Raw genomic sequence first — 20,728 nt, forward strand, 5'->3', positions numbered from 1 at the left:
GGAGGCAGGTTCTGCTGAGCTCCCGGCATTCGGAGGACTGCTAGTGAAGAGGCATCTGTGAGGTCCAAGTTAGCTGATGAGCCTCTGGATTTGGCCTTCCAACTCATCGTGGAGAGTCAGCAGAATGCAGTGGAACATCACACAGATCTCTTGGAAGCCCTTAACACAGTGGCACACGAGTCAGAGGAGTGCGTCCGCCTGCTCTCGGATGAAGTGGTGCACATGCATTTGGAGCTCTCCATGGGGAGGATGGTGGATGACATGGAAGCCCTGGTCCAGCGGAATGCGGAGATGCTGCAAACCTGCAATTCATTGTGGGTGAGTTTCTGCAGTGGCAATGCGAGAGGGAAACAGGGCACCTCAACATCCCTTCAGGTGCTCCTTCCCCTCAAGGAGTCATCCTCTTCCCGAAAATCCCACCCCTATCCATATTAACCTCCCTGACTTCCTCCTTCCCATCCCCATGTCTGCCACCGAGTCCCCAACCACTGGCAGAGGATGAGGTTGAGGGGCTCACAGGCAAAGGGAACTCGGAGGGAGAGGACAGCTTCTGAGATTCCTGAGTGGATGACCCAGAGGTGTCCAGCAAGGGTTGAGCTGGTAGCTGATGATGGGACGTGGTAAGTGATACTGGGGGGGCGGTCATCAGTGATGGGTGAAAAGAAATGGGTGATTGGGGGAGGGGAAAGGACAGGGGAGTGCACAAAAAATATTAGTCATACCATGCTAGCTAAATCGAAAGTGAAAGGAGAACCATGGTGGGCAAGAGGAGGTGCTGCATGGAAATGTGATCAATGGGTGGGTGGAAATACCAGGTCAGCTCAGATGAAAGTGAACCTCAGCAGGCAGCATTGAAATTGCAGGACATTGAAATATGTTGCGGGAAGGGTCCACTTGTGTGGGAGAGTGCTTGCACAAAGCTCTGAAAGGCCCTATCACACACACACTTCTCCCTCCAGAAACACTCATGTGCTGGCTACGTGCAACTGAACTGCTAGAATAATGTGTAATGGTGTCTTTCCTTTTAGCTGACAGACTTTGTGAGTCCACCCCCTGCATCCCCCTCCCAACCCCCGCTAGCAGTTCAGCTGCACGCAGCCGGCGCATGAGTGATTCTGGAGGGAGGAATGTGTGTATGACAGGGCCCTTCAGAGCCTTGTGCAAGCACTTATAATGATATGCAGATGTATTGCAATGAGGCTTCCGACATCCGAAGGTGCAAAACACGGCCCGCCATTGATGGGCAGAGTGGACAATCACAAACTGGTTTTACAACATTGTGAAACCAATTTTTGGCCTTCTCGACATTTTGTCTGCTTACACCACCGAACACACCTGATGCCAGTGGGCACAGAAAATTCCACCCAAAGAATCAACTTTCAAATGGAACAGTGGAACATATGGCCTAAAATTTGCCGTGGTAGAGCAACAGATGGCATCTGCTGTTGGAATCACCCTTGCCCATTTAATGTCGATGAGACTGCATGGAGAGCTGCTGGAAGCAAGAGATGGAAATGACACTTTACAGGGCATCTGGAATCTGAATGAACAGGGAAAGCAACTGTATCTCCTTAACCAATCAGATTGAAGGATTGTGAAATTAATAATTCATGGACTGAGTGGAAAGTGTAAGTTAGAATGGTGAATTCAATAACAAATCAGGTACAGAAAGAGAAATAAAGAGTGGAAAGAAAAATTGAATTGAGAGAAAAAGTATAATGTTTAAAAATATTTGCAATTTTTAAAAAAAATCACTAACAATTGAAACTTGAAAGAATGAGACTCCACATTTGTGATTGTTAATTTTCTGTGCCAGGGAGGGTGTTTGGCAGTAAATAATAATTAACATGTTGTTTGAAGGGAAATCTTGAAACAACTTGACTTAACTTTCTGTAGTGAGATTACTTCATAGCTACCACACAAATACAGCAACTTCACATCATTCAATGTATTTGAATGGTGAGCAAGCCAGTGAAATGCCATTTTGGCAAAGCTAAATCTGGAATGACACATCTCTGACATTTACTTTTCAACTTACAGGATTAATCATACCTCTGCCGTCGCCTGAAGTTGCCATGGCATTTGTACATGAATAACATTGACACCTATTAGCAAGAAGGAGGGATGGGGTGTCAGAAGCAAGGGTGGGGATAGCTTTCTGATGGGTCAAGCTTTGGGAAGGGCTGCTATTCACTGAACACTGAATGCCTGTGAATGAGGGACCCTCCTGTCACCCCCCCCCCCCCGCCTCCCCCCACCTGCCCAACAGGCCTGTGGCAAACCTGATAGGTTTTGGGCAGCCTCCCTAGATGGTGAACTTATATTTTATTCATTCAGTGGATTTAGGCTTCGCTGGCATTTATCAGCCATTCCTAATTACCCTTGAGGAAGTGGTGATGAGCTGCCTTCTTGAACCGCTGCAGTCCATGTGGTGTAGGTACAGACACAGTGCTGTTAGGGAGGGAGTTCCAGGATTTTGACCCAGCGACAGTGAAGGATCTGTTTTGTATTTCCGAGTCAGAATGGTGAGTGGCTTGTAGGGGAACTTTCAGGTGGTGGCGTTCCCGTGTATCTGCTACCCTTGTCCTTCTAGATGGTAGTGGTTGTGGGTTTGGAAGGTGCTGTCATAACATAGGAAATAGGACCAGGAGTAGGCCATTCGGCCCTTCAGACCTGCCCCGCCATTCAATAAGATCATGGCCACCCCATCAACAGCCACCCCACCTCCGAACTCACCACCCATTGAGTCACAAAAAGAGATATGGGGTTGGGGGGGGGTTCGTTATGGAGCCTACAAGGGCAGGAAACATGGCATTCAGGATGACATAATTAGACAGGATGGTAAATTTTAATTTCCTGATGGCAGGTTCAGATGCAGAGATAATGTCAGCTGCGTGTTTGTGGCGTGTCGGGTATTACACTAGCTTGTGGCGGGTTCATACTTGTAATACACTTGTATGTCATGAATACCCATTAACCTGAAATAGTTTTCAATAAAGTCCTACCCTCAGGATAAAATCAGCAGCGCATGAGAATCTCATGGCATCCGGTTCACAATTGTTTAAAGATGGCATGCACCAGTCGACTTTGTGCAGTTGTGACTAAGGTTAGCAGTTCTCTGTGTTGGATTCTGTGGTAGAAGGCGGTGGTAGTTGAAAGGCTGGTGCTCAGGTGCAGGGAGGTGCGGTGGACAGAGGACCATGTGTTTGTCCTATTAGGTTGGAGTGGGGGGGATGGGAATGGGTGGGTCAAGGCAGGGATTGAAAGATGGATGAATGACTTAAAGAGCAGGGTTACTGCTATCAAAGGTGGGTACAGAGGTTCAAATTGAGGATGCTGGGTGGTGGAGGAAACAATCACAGTCAAAGGGGGAAGTTGTACTCAGTCTAGGGGCAGGTCTAGAGTCAGGACCAGGTATTGGAATGTCTCATGGGGTGGGACATGGGGGCCAACAAAAGCCTGGAGGAGGATAACGGGAGGGTTCAGGGTCAGAGTGGGTATTAGGATGATTACAGGTGTAGGCACAGAGGGAGAGTTGGCATGTTCAGGGAAATGGTAATAGGTCCAGAGTAACGGGAGGAGGTTCAAGGATAAGATTGGGGAGAGGAAAGGTTATGCTGGGTGGGTCAAGGGTGATAGGGGCAAGCGTGAGGGTGACAGAGGATAGAAGGTACAGGGGGTTTGGAATGAAACACGCACCATAATTTAAATTATTTTCTGAATATAAGATCGATTGAAGTGGGAGGAGGGTTCTTTTGGGTGGAGTTAATGTTGCATACAACTGACTGATTAAAGGGACTCCCTAATAATTAGTTAAATGGATGAGCATGCTCTCACATGTATGTCTGCCCTCTTCACGCAGTGCAATTACTACAATAACAATGGTCTCATTCACCCAATTTTCCTGCAAGCTCAGGAGCAAGAGGAGAGCTCTTGCTGTCCAACAACAGAGGTCGCAAGTCCAATAGCAGGCAGCATGAGTGTGGGAGGCTGTTCCAGATGCAGACATCCAGGGAAGGCATTGGCATATAAACAATCAAGATGCTGGCTTATCCAGGTCTGGATCTTCCAGATACCCAAATGCCCAGCCATGGGAATTTCATGGGCATTCCTAAAGATTTCCCTACCATACCCAGGAGGAACTATAATTTGATGGACCATTGTCCACTTCTCCTCTGCAGGCCATCAAGGTAATCTCCAATTCTTCATCACAAGCCCATTTTTTAAGTAATAGCACTCAAGGACTCCTTCTGCTTTTACCTCAGAATAAGCAGTCTGTGCTATTCTTTTTAAATCTGGGTCTGCTTGTCGAACCTCAGTCAAGGAGGATCTGCTGAATACCACCTCCTGTTCATTTAAATCTCCAAAGAAAGTTTCGGACAGCTGGACCACTGAGTCATCTGTTGAAAGTGCTGGCTCACCTCCTTCTAGTGGAGCCAGCTTGGTCATGGAGTCAGTTGCCATAAAGTCAGGGAAGACACCAGGGCCTTCTTTCTGCAGACACTCACCAACCTCATTTGGATTATCTAAGAATAGAGAAGGCCACCACTCCCCATGCCCCCTGCCCTGCTAAATCATCACACAGGAGCAAGTCTACTCCATCCACAGACAGATCTGGGACAAGCCCTACTGTGACAAGTCCAAAAATGAGGTCACACTCTAGGTGGACCCAATTTATGGGGTATAGGCATGTACCCGCCTTCCAATATCTTTTACTAGAACCTTTTCATTCACCGCACTCTCTGGTTATGCCTTCAGCGTGTGATTGGGTGGTCCCTGAATCCCTGAGCAGGATAAAGCCTCATTGGAGAGGTTTAGGGATACCTTTCCTTAAACACAAACTCTTGATACCCCTCAGGGACTTTGTCAGATTCTACCACACCCATGGTGGTATTCCAGGAGGGGTCACTCTGGTTAGGACCACAGACTTGTCCACTGTGCCACCTGTCAAGGCACCCTTATCTAGACTGGCCTTGTAAAACACAATAAAACCCACTGGTTTCTCCTTCAGCCTCCAGCAGTCGGCTTTAATGTGCCTTGCTTCACTGCAGTGAAAACACAGGCTTTCAGGAATTATTCCTGCCCTCTGCAGCTTCCTTCTTGACCTGAGGATGGCTCTCCCTGTGTTCTCATTTTTATTCTCTCTTTCATTATTACCCCATCTCCTATCATTCTTTCAGTTTCTGTCCTTGACATCTGTCATGGGGAAGTTATTAGAATCGAACATTAAGGAAGTTATAGCTGGGCACTTAGAAGAGCTCAAGTCAATAGGAAAGAATCAGCATTGTTTTGTGATTTAAAAAATTATGTTTAACCAATGTACTGGAGTTTTTTGAAGGAGTAACATGCATAGTGGATAAAGGGGAGCCTGTAGACCTACTGTATTTGGATTTTGAGAAGGCATTTGATAAAATGCCACATCAAAGGTTTTTACGGAAAATAAAAGTGTATGGTGTAGGGGGTAATATATTAACATGGATAGAAGGTTGGCTGGCTGGCAGAAAGCAGAGAGTATGTATAAATGGGTCTTTTTCGGATTGGCAGGATGTGACAAGTGGAGTCCCACAGGGGTAAATACAGGGGCCTCAACTTTTTACGATTTACATCACTTAGATGAGGTGAGTGAAGACATGGTAGCTAAATTTGCAGATGACACAAAGATAGGTAAGAAAGTATGTTGTAAAGAGGACATGAGGTTGCAGCAGATGGACATAGATAGGTTGAGTGAGTGGGCAAAGATCTAACAAATGGAGTTAAATGTGGGAAAATGTGAAGTTGTTCATTTGGCAGGAAGAACAAAAAAGCAGAGTATTACTTAGGTAGAGAACGGCTGCATAATTCTCAGGTGCAGAGGGATCTAGATGTTCTAGTACATGAGTCACAAAAAGTTAGTATGCAGGTACAACAGGTAATTAAGGTGGCTAATGGAATACTATCCTTTATTAAGAGAGGGATTGAACATAGAAGTAAGGATGTAATGCTTCAGTTATACAGGACATTGGTGAGACCACATCTCGAATATTGTGCGCAGTTTTGGTCTCCTTATTTAAGGAAGCATGTAAAAACATCAAAGGTGGTTCAAAGGAGGTTTACTTGATTGATACCTGGAATGAGTGGGTTGTCTTACGAGGAAAGGTTGGATAGGCTGGGCTTGTTTCCACTGGAGTTTAGAAGAGTGAGGGATGATTTGATTGAAGTATACAAGACCCTGAATGGCTTTGACAAGATGGACGTCGAAGGGATGTTTCAAAGGTTATCGGAGTTAGATGGCAATATGGAATTGAAACACAACATGATCAGCCATGATCTTATTGAATGGCAGAGTAGGCTCGAGGGGTCGAATGGTGTACTCCTGTTCCTAGTTCTTATGTTCCTGGACCTCTGGAGATTACTAGGGAAGGCTTTTTCTTGATTAAAGGGTTTGGCAGTATGCTTATAGGCACCTGCCATTATAGCAGTATCCCTCACCCTTATGACCGCTGCTACTCAATATGGGATTGATTATTCATCGGGATATTGTTTTTAAAATCTTCTAATAGATTTGTCTCCAATAAGTTCTCATAAGACAGATCTAATTTTAAGAGATCCCAGCCAGTGATCAAAAGCCACATGTTTTCTTTCTCAATTTCAATGTAGATCTGGACAGGCCTTTTTCAGGTATTTCTGAATTTTTGGCAGTATGCCTCAGGTAATAACCCATTCACCAATTATCCACTATGTACAGAACAAATGAGCTCTATAGTATCAATGACGTGTGTAAATCTTACAAAACAGCTATTGTAACTTTAAAAATGTCAATAGCAGAAACTTGACCCTTCTTTATCTTATGTAAATAAACATTGAGCCATTAACAATAAAGATCTAAGAAGTAAAAACAAAAAATAAAAACAAAAAAACTGCGGATGCTGGAAATCCAAAACAAAAACAGAATTACCTGGAAAAACTCAGCGGGTCTGGCAGCGTCGGCGGAGAAGAAAAGAGTTGACGTTTCGAGTCCTCATGACCCTTCAACAGAACTAGGTGAATCCAAGGAAGGGGTGAAATATAAGCTAGTTTAAGGTGTGGGGGGGGGAGTTTGGGGGAGAGAAGTGGAGGGGTGTTTGTCCCTACAACCACACCACACCCCTCCAATTCTCTCCTCCAACCCCCCGCCCCCACACCTTAAACCAGCTTATATTTCACCCCTTCCATGGATTCACCTAGTTCTGTTGAAGGGTCATGAGAACTCGAAATGTCAACTAAGATCTAAGAAGGGCTGTCAACCAAGCAATTATTTCCTTTGTGTGCACTTGTTCAAGCAAACTGATGGAAGTCTGGGCTCTCAGGCAAGCCTCATTATGCATCACTACCTCATCACGCCTTTTAACCAGCCCACCTCACACTCAGCAGTCCGTGGCCATCTCCAAACTGTTTTCTGGTGTTGTGGGCCTGACTGCAGCACACACCTGCACCCCCGGAATGAAAATTGCACCAAAGTTGCTTTTTCCTGAGGCAGGCATGCCGAGCCAGGAAATTTCCCCGAATCCCACTAACCGACCCCACCCCACTCCCTCCCCAACATAAAAATCCAGCTCATTTACCACGTCATAAGCATTTACATCCACCATAAAAATTCATATCTCACATTGCGGAATAAGGCAAAATGGCAAAAATTGGGGCTGTTTGAACTCAGCATGGAGTTCAAATGACCCAGCCAAGTTCGGGTTTCCTTTATGTGAGAGTCATGTCCTGCCCCCAATCCCCTCCCCCGCGTCCCCATGAAACAGGATGCATCGGAAATGGGGGCAGAACTTCCAGAACCAGGTCCTACCTATCATTTTTAAAGGTTCCCAGAGTCTCCACAAAAATCTAGGCCTGCGTTTTCGGATGATGCCACCAAAAGCAGTATGTCGTTCAGAAATAGGAGGGGGTGAATTTTTGTTATTTTTGATTGTGAGGAGTTAGTGAAGTAACTGCTTACTGTAAATTTGTTCATATTTAATGCAATTCATTTACCTGTAAAGAAATCCATCTAGTAGAGTCTACCTTCCTAAGTGTTAAAGTCTAGAAGACCATATTGCAACAGTTGATGTATTCACGATAATATATTTGAGCCAGCTAGAATTCAGTAATGAAGATTTTCAGCTTGAGCCTCAGTTCCCACTACATTTGCCTATCTATTGCGCAGGCTAAGGCATACTCAGGTGGGTGAAGGATAGGCTGATCTGCCTATAGGAGTAAGCCCATGGAGACTACAAATATGCAAAAACATCATAACCCCTATAAAAATGAATGAGGTTGTTAATAGGTGGTTGATTATGTTGTTAAAGATACAGAGGTGATGGACATTATATGTGCTCTCAGTCCTTAATCAAACAAAAAGTCAGCTGGGACACTGGGTTGATAGTTAGGAGGCAGAGATCTTTAATGCTGAACTCTGAATAAACCTACTCTCAAAGAAAAGATCTGCATCGTGTTTCATATTCACCATCTGGCTTATATCCAGATTTAACATGGGGCAGCTCCTGATACAGGCAGTTGCTCCCCAGAATGGCTCTGAAGCATGAAAAATGTTTTGATCATGGACCACCATTGACTGGTACCTTGAACAAAATGTATTCCAATTAACTTTCCTTCCTCTTCATACTCATCACTATAGATTATTTAAAATCACGTTGCATAATTTCCAACCGGTGGTCATAAATGATTGGATAAATGGCAAAAATATGTAAATATTTAATTATATTACTGCTTTTGTTGTGGAGGCTTTATACAAATGTTTACAATTCACAGTTATCTTGAACAGTTATCTTGTTTTAATGTTTTCATTGGATAGACATTGAAATACAAAATATTTTAATCTATTTAAACAGACCAGATAATACAGGACAAACTTTTAAACCAGTGCAGTACAGTACAGTACTACATAATACAAACTTCCATTTCTTGAGTACATCAAACAGGATTCAAATACATCAACACACTTCAAAAAGGCCACTACTGAAAGTTATATAATAATGCATCACTATTAATGCAACCTTGCTGCAGCCTGTACAAGTTTTCTAAACATAGCAGCTTGATATTTTTTTCAAATCAACTCCTTTATTCTCCCTATTCATTTAAGAACTAGCAGCATTTTCATTTTTTTTTAAAAAGGAAAAGGCTTCCTTTTTTTAAATCTCAGCACATCTATTCCATTTGTTCCTACAGCATCAGTAGAATGAATCACTTTCATCATTTCACATACTTTAAAAAAATGGATGCCACAAAGGCCCAATTGTAGCTGCTTTAATTAAATTAAATCAACAGAAAGCATTATAAAAGCTTTGTCTTTGTTTTTAAACTTTATTTTAAAATGTAGTGAGTAATATTGTAATCACATTTATAACAGTTTACTTTTAGTGACTTGCACTTTTATTTCTTTCAAAAGATACTAAATGCTTGGAAGTTTCCAGGAGGCCTCTCTGATCTAGGTGAAGATATTGGTAAGTACATATAAATAAAGCAGCTTTGAATGTGTTAAGCCAACAACTGTAATAATACCATCCCACTGTCCTCCTGTACTTTAAATATTTAAGAGCAAGAACAAATATTCTCAAATATATTTTCATTTCCATTTTGAATAATTTTGGGTTGCTTTGGAATTTACTTTGACTTTGGTATTTGGACATTGCTTATAGATTTAACAATTCCACAGTAAAAAAGAGATATGGTTTTAAAACAGTGTGTTTGAATTCTTAAGTTAAAAAAAGAACTTGATTCTTAATTTACTAAAACTAAATTATTTAAACAAACATGAAAAATGTCAGGATAGTGCTAAAGACAGAATTAGTTTAAGACTCTGTATCTCATAATCCTGGTTAGTTGAATGCTATATTTTGAAAAAAGGCAGATTTGCTCAAACAAATCATTTGATGTTTGGAGGCACTCTGAAGGGTACAAGTCCAAGTCCCCACTGTTGGCAAAGTATTCTGGTGGAAAAATGTTTATCACTAGGTTAAATGTGTCAATTTTAAATCAATTTTTAAATAGTTATAATAAAATAGTTTTATAATTTGAATTTACCAGTATGAGAAAACTTACTAGTGGGTGTCCATACATACATTTGAAATTAAAATTGACCATTCCATTACAGGATGACTCAAAAACAATAAAGTGTGTGTTTACATTTGCATATCTTTCCATTTCTGTTTGTTTGCTCTTGGCCATAATGTAATGGATTTTCTGTAGCGTTTTCCCCTTTGCACAAAACTATTGTCAGTTTGAAAATACTTGTGTTTGAAGCATAATAAGGTTAAAATGTTACATTAACTGACTGATATGAAAGCTGTTGAGAAATTTCAGAAGTTAAAAGTTGTACAAAAAAAGAGAACCATTATTCTCGATTCCAATTGAATGGTGTAATGGGGTCCTCTATCAGTATATTTTTGTATGAAGAATGCTTGGATAATTCTGAAATTTGTTCACCAACAGCCTAATTATTCTAGCTGTGCTGCCTCTTTTATGCCTGGAAATGCTTTTAAACAATTTGGGCATAAAAGCTCAGTGTGTATGCTATATCATCATCAAGCTAAACCTGTTTTACAGATTTACGTCTGTTATGTTAAAATAAATATTCACATTGGCAAGGGATTTACAATGATACTGTTCAGCAGAGGCCAGTATGCTGTTGCTAGTGGGGATCTATTAAGTTCTTTTGAGTTCAGCTGGGACTTTATTGTGCTGAGACAATAAAGTTCTGAACTTGTATAAAATTCTTTGCAAAAATAGTTTTCGTTTTTTAAAGGGTTGGCTTAACCAAATCTTTCCCCAGTGAAGTAACTATTAAGAGGGCAGGAAACATAAGTGCAGTGCACTTCAAGATATACTATAAAAATTAAACAGAATAGCAGAGATTATTGCTGATCTGTTGAAAATGAAAAACCAATGTGTTTTTAAAAAGGAACATGAAGGGATGATCAAATAGAATAAAATATAATTGACAAAAATATCGCTCTCTCCTGTTGGAATAATATTTACTTGCATTTGTATGTCTTCACAGCAACTGGTTTTGATTGACAACCTTAAGTTAAAACAATTTTTTTGGTGCCTTAATTATGTGCAATTAGTGTATTAATCAATTATGTTCCAAAATAAATTTGCCTTTCCCTTTATTGTCAGTAACTCAGGTTAAACAGCTGCTTAATCTTTTCTGCTGGGTTTAAAGTAAGCTTCCATTTCCCAAAACGTGCATCTAGACAAAATTAGCTTTCCTAGGCTTATAGTATTGTGTTAAAATGTTAATATGGCATACAGTGAATCAGGGAGTGACACTGTATACAGAATAAGCGACAGAATGCCCATTGGCCACATGTCTCAGCTATCACCAGATTTGACACAAGTGCTTTACTTTGCGTAATCTGCCACCCCCAATGTGCATTTGCTATACTAATTTAATTTGAAAACAGATAAAATTGGTTCCCTGCTATTCTCTGCAGATGGAAGGGTATGATTCAGCAAGCAGCTATAGGCAACCTCATGGGTAATGCCCCACATAGGCAAACAGAAAAAAAACTAAATATATATTAAATCAACTGGTGATTTACACAAAAATTAAACTATTCCTATCTGGAACAATTTAAAAGAGAAAAACATCAAACAGTGGGTTAATGAAAGTAGAAACCAAAGCAAACATGGTGTACAGGCATAATCATTGCAGAATGCTGTAGAAATAATCTATTCCTTTAGACCACAACATTGTCCATTCAAGAAAAGCGATATGCAAATGATTTGCTTGCAATATTCAGAATTGCACAAAGATGCATTTGTACAGTTTTAAATTCTGATATTGTAATCATTTTACAGTACCATGATAGACTGGGTTACATTCTTTTCAATGATGTCCAGTGATGGTTGTGATTGGTAACTGAAACCAAACTAATGCAGTTTCTTAAGGGGGAATAAAAAGCACAACCCATGCAGGAAGTCGACATATGCCTCAAAGCAGTAGCGGTAAACGAGATCACATATTCTGGAAATGCAGTCACATGCACTTTGTTGGGCTTTGACAGGAATTCAATGAAATTGAATGAGTCTCCAGATAGCAGACCAACAAAACTACTATTGGAAAATGCACACATGAGGTGCCTAAAATAGCTTGCACCCTACTCATGCTGAATTTGAAGGTGTCAAAGTGCTGCACTTCTGCAATGAATGCATGAAATATCAAAAAGTTGGTATTTGCATTTACCATTTCAGATTTTTCTTTTCCACAAGTGTTTAAAATTAAATCTGGATGTTGATTCTAGGAGAAACAGCTGCCCGAGAAGTATTTGAAGAAACTGGAATAAAATCCAAATTTATATCACTTCTATGCATCAGGCAACAGCATAACCATCCAGGAGCCTTTGGGAAGTCAGACATGTACATTGTTTGTCGTATGAAAGCTGTCTCGTTTGACATCAATTTTTGCCAAGAAGAATGCTTGCGGTGTGAGTGGATGGATCTGGAGGAGCTGGCCAGGAGTGAACACACAACACTTATAACCAACAGGATAGCCAAGCTGTTGTTCTTTGGATACAGGGAAGGCTTTGACAACATTGATATAAATATGAGAGAGTTTCCAGCAGTTTATACAGGCCTTTTCTACAAACTCTATCACAAAGAATTACCAGAGAAATATGAGAAGCTGAAACCAATAGAATCAAATAGGTTATGAACGAAAAATAATTCTAAAGATCAAAAATTCAATTGTTTCTTGTTTGTCAAATTACATAATTATTGAGATGTACAATGGGTAAAATGCTAGTTTTGTTCAGTGTTGAGAAGTTTTTGCAACATTTTTATTCAAATGTATAAAGGCCAGGCTTCTCAATACATCACATCAATTCCAAAAAATGACAACAGATTCCCTCAGGTTTGTAGCCCAAAAGCTTCAGTATTAGATTAAAGATACATACAAAATGCCTCATGATTGCTATAATTGGTTGATCTTTCTCCCCTTTCTTCAAATTGTGTGTCTATGAATGAACCGACTGCATATTTTCAATTTCTTCTCAATTTATAACTTTACAAATAGGGAAAAGTACTTAAGAAGCATTTTCAGACCATGTTTTGCCATAACAACAACTTGTACTTTTATAATGTTTTTAATAAGGTGAAATGTCCCAAGGCACTTCACAAGCATAATCATACAAATTTGACAGCAATCCACATAAGAAGTAGGCTTCAAGAAGTATCTTAAAGGAGAAGAGATAGGTAGGGAAGCAGGGAGGTTTAGGGAAGGAATTCTAGAATTGAGGGTTTAGGCAGTTGAAGGCATGCTTATCACTGGTAGGACAAAGGAAACAGGGAATGCATACAAGATTAGAATCAGAAGAGTTGGATGTTTGTGGGTGGGAGGGTATTACAGGGTTGGGGAGGACTTGGAATAGTTGCCTTTGGAGGTATAAGCATAGATGAGGGTTTCAGCAACAGATGAGCTGATGCAGGTGCAATAGACAGTCTTCATGATGGAGAGGATATGTGGTCGGTAGCTCAGCTCAAGCCAAATAGGACAAATAGTAAGGTTGCAAAGAGTCTGGTCCAAGCTCAGATAATGGCCAATGAGGGGCATGTAAACATTGATGTGGGAACAAAGTTTGTGGCAGAAGCTGTAGACAATAGCTTCACACATCAGGTCTAAATTGGATCTTTACTGCTTTGAAAATAGTGCTATTGGCAAATGGAAACCAAATTATGGCAAGCTATATCAATTTAATTTACATCATCTTCAAGAATATTATTTAGACTATAATGCCTTCCACATGAAAATAATTTGTGAACAATTATACAGAATGCCTGATTTCTATAACATATAAGGGAGAAGAGACAAAAATAACCACCCTAGCAGATTCACTTCAGTCTCATTATAATGTACGGGCTGGAAGGGGAGGGGGCTGGGGAGAAGAAAGAAATGGATCTAAACAGTGTGTGTGTGTGTTTAACAAAGGTGTTCATTAGAGACTGTACTTGTAATGGTGCTGCTGTTTTTAATTTCCAATCAGTGCTGCATTGTGTGTGTTGGTTGACTTTTGAACTTGTCAGTGTCACAAACACAGTTTAGAACACTTGTTAGTTATATAAACTGTCCCTTCACTGTAACTATTAAAGCACAGCTACAATGTTGTATGTTCATTTTCTGTAACAGAAAGTTCATAACCCTGAAAGGTTCATTAGTTTTACTCAACATATATTAATCCACGCTACTTTTAGTTAATGTTAATGGTTATGTCTACACTTATTGATCAAGACCTTAGTTATGAAGGACTAGGGTCCAACCTAATGTACATATATTCATTTATGTCATCTACACTGATCATTACTTTTGTTTGGTGTCTCCCATTCGCTCCAACCTACAATTCAGAAAAGCCACAGTATATGTTGCAGCCCTCAAAGTTAAACACAAATTTGCTAGTAATTCAAAGGAAAGTAAAACAGCATCCCTAAACTGAACATAAGAACATTTCCCCCACACCTTTTAGATAGTTATTGATACATCCTGTAAGTTAAATACTTAGAACTCTGCACATACCACATGAAACAAAGAACCAATGAATTATTGAAGTTTATATAAAAAATGAAATATTTTAATCTAGCAGTACGGAACTTGAAACATCTACATTTTTGATTCTATCCATGTACCTACTGTCAGATCAAATAGTTTCAGGGAATCAAATGTAGAATTTGACAGAGGCTTTAGTGTACGTGACCCTTTGAATCACTCAATAAGTAAATACTGTATCACAGCATCAACCTTATCTCTAAATCAAAATAATTGTATTATACAGTTGAGCTAAAATGAATTATTAATGATTTATCACATAAACCAGTATATTGGATTATATACAGGACACTTTTAAATTGGTGCTTAACTCTATGATTTGAAGAAACAAATGTGATAATATTTTACTAAAATCACATTTCGTATAGCGTGATATTGCACAGCTGATTTACTGCAGTTTGTAAAACTGCCAAAACAACTCAAGAGCATGACGACAAAATACTGTGTGTACTGGTGCCTTTCACAGCAATAAAACAGTTATGTGAATTTTGTGTTTATGAAATCACTTCTTTTTAAATAAAACAGGAAAGGCTGGAAGCAGATGACTATGAGCACTTCGCAGACATTGGCAGAAACAGAATTGCTTTCTGTCCTGGTGCAGTTTTTGGTCCGGGTTTGTACTGTCCAGTTCTTTTGAGAGCAACATACCAACTTTCGTATTTCTTTGAACGATATGTATTGTAGTTATTTGGCTCCAACCTTTCATGGAAGAAACATTCATCTGTTGGCAATTTCTGAAACAGCAAGAAAAGAAAGATGATAGTTTTTTTTTAGAAACAACGGGAGGAGGTTTGTCATTTATTTCTCCATTTATAAGTCTTTCTACAACATATTAAAAATTTTATATCAGTGCCCACTTCCTGTTGTCACATTTTTACACAGAAATTTATAATGAGAAAGGATCAACGTGCACAGTACATGGAAAATGCCCAACTTCTTATACTGTAATTACCCTCCAAGAGAGTGTGAAGCTGTGGAATTCACTTCCAATTAATGGCCAAGGCAGAAAATGTGACTTCATTTAAGGTTAGGTTGGGTAGCGAATGAAACAAAGGAGATGGTGGGAAATGGGATCAGGGTGGGCAAATGTGATTAGGATTTTCGCTTACTTGGAGCATAAATGCTGACACATTTAGGCTAACAAGCTTGTTTCCCTGTTTTAGCTTCTCTGTAGCATCAGTTAAGAGCCTCAGCCTTGCACTTCCCAGTTCTTTATCCTGTACAACAGATAAACCCTTAAGCTACAAAAAATTTTACTTCTCCTTCACAAATTTCTACAGGTTTTGTTACTCAACTATTAATAACATTAAAGTATTACATAAAAAATATAGACAATGTACAACTTTAAAAGGGGGGCTGAATTATATCTTCACATCCTGCTACAATTATCATCCATCCTCTAATCCTGTTTCATTTGAAATCACATTTGGTGTTGATTCCACTGTGTGACATGGGAGATCAAAGTTTTTAAAAACGTCGAAAATTGCAAGGATTTCCTACTCTCAGGTGTTACTTTTTTGTAACCGTTGTTGTCAGTATTACAATGTAAACATTTACAATGGGATCCTGTATGTACAAGAACATTGTATTATGGGAAAACTATATAAAACTTTCCCTGGGCTGAATTTTACGTGCCCCCAGAGTGTGCGTTTTCTGCAGGGGTGGGGGTGGTGTACGTAAAATGGAGTGGGCGCCCATTCCACCACCTTCCCGCCCAACCCCATAATACAGGGGGGGCGGGGGGCAGGTGTGTGCCGGAATCAGCTGCCCACCCCCGCCATATTAAAATGACCAAATAAAAGTCTCCCCGCATACACCGCCCCACCTTCAACCAGCTTATATTTCACCCCTCTCCTTAGATTCACTCAGTTCTGTTGAAGGGTCATGAGGACTCGAAACGTCAACTCTTTTCTTCTCCGCGGATGCTGCCAGACCTACTGAGTTTTTCCAGGTAATTCTGTTTTTGTTTTGGATTTCCAGCATCAGCAGTTTTTTGTTTTTATCTCTTTGTTTAATTGACTACCACTCCTCTTCAAGGAATGCCTATCTCTCTTTTGCCTGGTTCGCCTTCATTGCTTTCCATTTCTCTCCTGGTGTTTGACAAGGTGTTTACTAAAACCCGCTTTCACAGCCATATCTCCTTTCTCAGTGACTGTCTCCGTCTCCAACTTACCCCACGTGGATTTCAACTGAAATTCCATCCCTCTTGTTTCGAACCCACCCAGGATTACAGGTATCTCCGGGACATAAAACGTTTCTCGGATTGCTGTTCCCGTCGCATTCTGAGATCCACACTCAGTGCCATGCGCCGCCATATGAACACATTCGACCTCTCCCTCCAGCAGCACCGCTGCACCCTTTTTCAAAGCTGTGCGTGCCCGCAGTTTCATTTTATTCTTCGTCTCATCCGACGCCTCAACAAGAAACTTTTTCTCTTTCTCTCAAGTCTAAGGAACGCAAGCTCCAACAACTCATCGACACCAACATCCATCTAGGACCCTCCACCCCTGCCTGAACCTCCGTCCCCACCCTATCTTCCAATCCCAGCCCCGGCCGTGTATTCACTATACCCCCTGACCTTCCCCTCTCTGACGCTGAATGTTCAGTGCTCAGCAGAGGACTTAATTTCATACCCTTACGCCCTCATCGCAATGAATTTTGGGCTCGACATGATGCTGAACTCTTCTTCCGCCGTCTTCGTCTCCGTGCTCACTTCTTTGGGCAGGAGTCTTCTCCCCGTTCAACTGATCCTTTTACCCACCTCCAATATTCTCCCTCCACCTGGACACCTCCCTCTGGATTCTTACCTTCTCTTGATCTTTTTGTTGAGAACTGTCGACGCAACATTAGTTGTCTCAATTTCTCTGCTCCTCTCACCCATTCTAATCTGTCTCTCTCTGAACTTACTGCACTTGTTCTCTCAGGTCGAACCCCAACATTGTCATCAAACCCACTGACAAGGGTGGTGCTGTTGTTGTCTGGTGCACTGACCTCTACCTCCCGGATGCTGAGCGTCAACTCGCAGACACTTCCTCCTACCTCTCCCTGGACCATGACCCCACCACTGAACATCAAGCCAATGTTTCCAGGACTGTCACTGACCTCATCTCCTCTGGAGATCTTCCTCCCACAGCTTCCAACCTCATAGTCGCCCAACCTCGGAAGGCCCGCTTCTACCTTCTACCCAAAATCCACAAACAGAACTGTCCCGGTAGACCGATCATGTCAGCTTGCTCCTGCTCCAATGAACTCATTTCTCGTTATCTTGATTCCCTTCTCTCTCCCCTTGTTCAGTCCCTTCCCACCTACATCCGTGATTCCTCTGACACCTTATGTCACATCAACAATTTCCAGTTCCCTGGCCCCAACCGCTTCCTTTTCACCATGGACGTCCAATCCCTCTACACCTCCATCCCTCACCAGGATGGTCTGAGGGCCCTTAGCTTCTTCCTTGAGCAGAGGCCTGAACAATCCCCATCCACCACTACTCTCCTCTGTCTGGCTGAACTTGTTCTCACACTGAACAATTTCTCCTTTAACTCCTCTCACTTCCTCCAAATAAAAGGTGTGGCTATGGGTACCCACATGGACCCCAGCTTTGCCTGTCTCTTTATGGGGTATGTGGAGCATTCCTTGTTCCAGTCCTACTCTGACCCCTTTCCACAACTCTTTCTCCGGTACATCGATGATCACTTCGGTGCTGCTTCATGCTCTCGTCGGGACTTGGAAAAATTTATTAATTTTGCTTCCAATCTCCAGCCCTCCTTCATTTTCACATGGTCCATCTCTGACACTTCCCTTCCCTTCCTTGAGCCCTCTGTCTCAATCTCTGGTGATAGACTGTCCACCAATATCCATTACAAGCCTACCGACTCCCACAGTTATCACGACTACAGCTCCTCACATCCCGCTTCCTGTAAGGACTCCATCCCATTCTCTCAGTTCCTTCGCCTCCGTCGCATCTATTCTGATGATGCTACCTTCAAAAACAGTTCTTCTGACATGTCCTCCTTCTTCCTTAACCGAGGTTTTCCACCCACGGTCGTTGACAGGGCCCTCAACCGTGTCCGGCCCATCTCCCGCGCATCCGCCCTCACGCCTTCTCCTCCCTCCCAGAAACATGATAGGGTCCCCACTGTCCTCACTTATCACCTCACCAGCCTCCACATTCAGAAGATCATCCTCCACCATTTCCGCCAACTCTAGCATGATGCCAGCACCAAACACATCTTCCCTTCCCCCTCCCAGCAGCATTCCATAGGGATCGTTCCCTCCGGGACACCCTGGTCCACTCCTCCATCACCCCCTACTCCTCAACCCCCACCTATGGCACCTCCCCATGCCCACGCAAAAGATGCAACAGCTGCCCCTTCACATCCTCTCTCCTCACCGTCCAGGGGCCCAAACAGTCCTTTCAAGTGAAGCATCATTTCACTTGCATTTCTCCCAACTTAGTCTACTGCATTCGTTGCTCCCAATGCGGTTTCCTCGACATTGGAAAGACCAAACGTAAACTGGGCGATCGCTTTGCAGAACACCTGCGGTCTGTCCGCAAGAAAGACCCAAACCTCCCTGTCGCTTGACATTTTAACACTCCACCCTGCTCTCTTGCCCACATGTCTGTCCTTGGCTTGCTACATTGTTCCAGTGAAGCCCAACGCAAACTGGAGGAACAGCACCTCATCTTCCGACTAGGCACTTTACAGCCTTCCAGACTGAATATTGAATTCAACAACTTTAGATCTTGAACTCCCTCCTCCATCCCCAACCCCTTTCTGTTTCTTCCCCCTACCTTTTGTTTTTTCCAATAACATATAGATCTTTCTTTTCCCACCTATTTCCATTATTTTTAAATCTTTTATGCCTTGCTAGTCTTTCCACCCCACCCCCACTAGAGCTGTACCTTGAATGCCCTGCCATCCATTCTTAATTAGCACATTCGTTTAGATAATATCACCACCTTCAATGCCTCTGCGTTCTTTTGTTCTTTTGTCTGTGACATCTTTTGATTATCTGCCCCTATCACTGCTTGCTTGACCCTACAACCACACCCCCCCCCCCCGCCCACCCCACCTTCAACCAGCTTATATTCCACCCCTCTCCTTAGATTCACTCAGTTCTGTTGAAGGGTCATGAGGACTCGAAACATCAACTCTTTTCTTCTCTGCCGATGCTGCCAGACGTGCTGAGTTTTTCCAGGTAATTCTATTTTTGTTTAAGAGTCAATTAGGCTTGTTATAAAGCCTACCGACCCTAATAATATGCTGCCCATGCCATGATACATTTGGCATGGACAGGGATGGGAAGCCCAAATTTTAACCTGAAATGGTAAAGGGCAGGAAGGAAGGAAGGAAGGAGTCGGGGGGGTGGGGGGGGTGTTGCTCTTCAGGGGCTGGCTTTTGGAAATCGTGGGTCGGCTCCCCTTGGATTGAATATCGCCCACCTCCCCCCACCTGCTGATTTTGTTCCTAGTTGCTACTTGCTCCCTCTTCAAAACCCACTCTCTACCACCTACTGCCTGTCTCACCCCCACTGCCCCTGTCCCCAACACTTCCAAACCTTCCAGCCCTCCCAGACATACCTTCTCTGGGGATCCTAGGCCTTGGGCTCCACTCCTCACCTGTAGTCCTGGCAGCTGCCACTGCCATGCCTTCCTGGCATGGCTGGGACTACTAGAGCTGCCAGACAATCAGATTGGCTGGCAGCTCCAGAAGGCAGGGCTTCTGTCCCAATAAGGGGTGAAAATCCTATTCAGCCCTAATTAATGAGCCTTGAAGCTCCAGAAGGCGGGGGGGTGGTGTTGGTGTTGGTGGTTGTGGGCCCCCTGCACACACACACTCCGCGCCCCCCCCCCCCCACCAACCCCCCAATATTATTCAGCTCTGTTACACTTTCCTGAACCAAGTCACTCAAAATGCTTTTTGAATATACTTTTCTGCCATTTCCTTCATAAGTGAAATTTCTAATGTCCCAAATAAGGTTTTTAAAGAAGTTGTTTTTTAAAAAATCAGCAAAGGACACATTCTACAATAACACAATTAAATGTCACTTAATGGTACAGAGCTTGGAATACTGCTGAAAACAGACATGTTGCTAAAGCTTTTTGTTTTGTACTCGAGGCAAACGCAACAATGCCAAATTTCAAATGATCACAACTATTTATACTAC

General features: G+C 42.1%; 2 protein-coding genes across 2 annotated transcripts in view; one reads left to right on the plus strand and one right to left on the minus strand.

The window, feature by feature from the left end:
• The window catches only part of nudt6 (nudix (nucleoside diphosphate linked moiety X)-type motif 6), a 132,756-nt gene extending 117,709 nt beyond the window's left edge, over positions 1 to 15,047 (plus strand). The window contains exons 4-5 of the mRNA XM_041188660.1: positions 9,410 to 9,464; positions 12,267 to 15,047. Of these exons, the coding sequence (XP_041044594.1) occupies positions 9,410 to 9,464; positions 12,267 to 12,676 (465 nt within the window). The 3' untranslated portion in view covers positions 12,677 to 15,047. The remainder of the gene's footprint in view (positions 1 to 9,409; positions 9,465 to 12,266) is intronic.
• The window catches only part of fgf2 (fibroblast growth factor 2), a 115,465-nt gene continuing 109,764 nt past the window's right edge, over positions 15,028 to 20,728 (minus strand). The window contains exon 3 of the mRNA XM_041188673.1: positions 15,028 to 15,294. Within this exon, the coding sequence (XP_041044607.1) occupies positions 15,106 to 15,294 (189 nt within the window). The 3' untranslated portion in view covers positions 15,028 to 15,105. The remainder of the gene's footprint in view (positions 15,295 to 20,728) is intronic.

The sequence above is a fragment of the Carcharodon carcharias genome, chromosome 1 (assembly GCF_017639515.1).
Source record: "Carcharodon carcharias isolate sCarCar2 chromosome 1, sCarCar2.pri, whole genome shotgun sequence".
Taxonomy (NCBI): Eukaryota; Metazoa; Chordata; class Chondrichthyes; order Lamniformes; family Lamnidae; genus Carcharodon; species Carcharodon carcharias.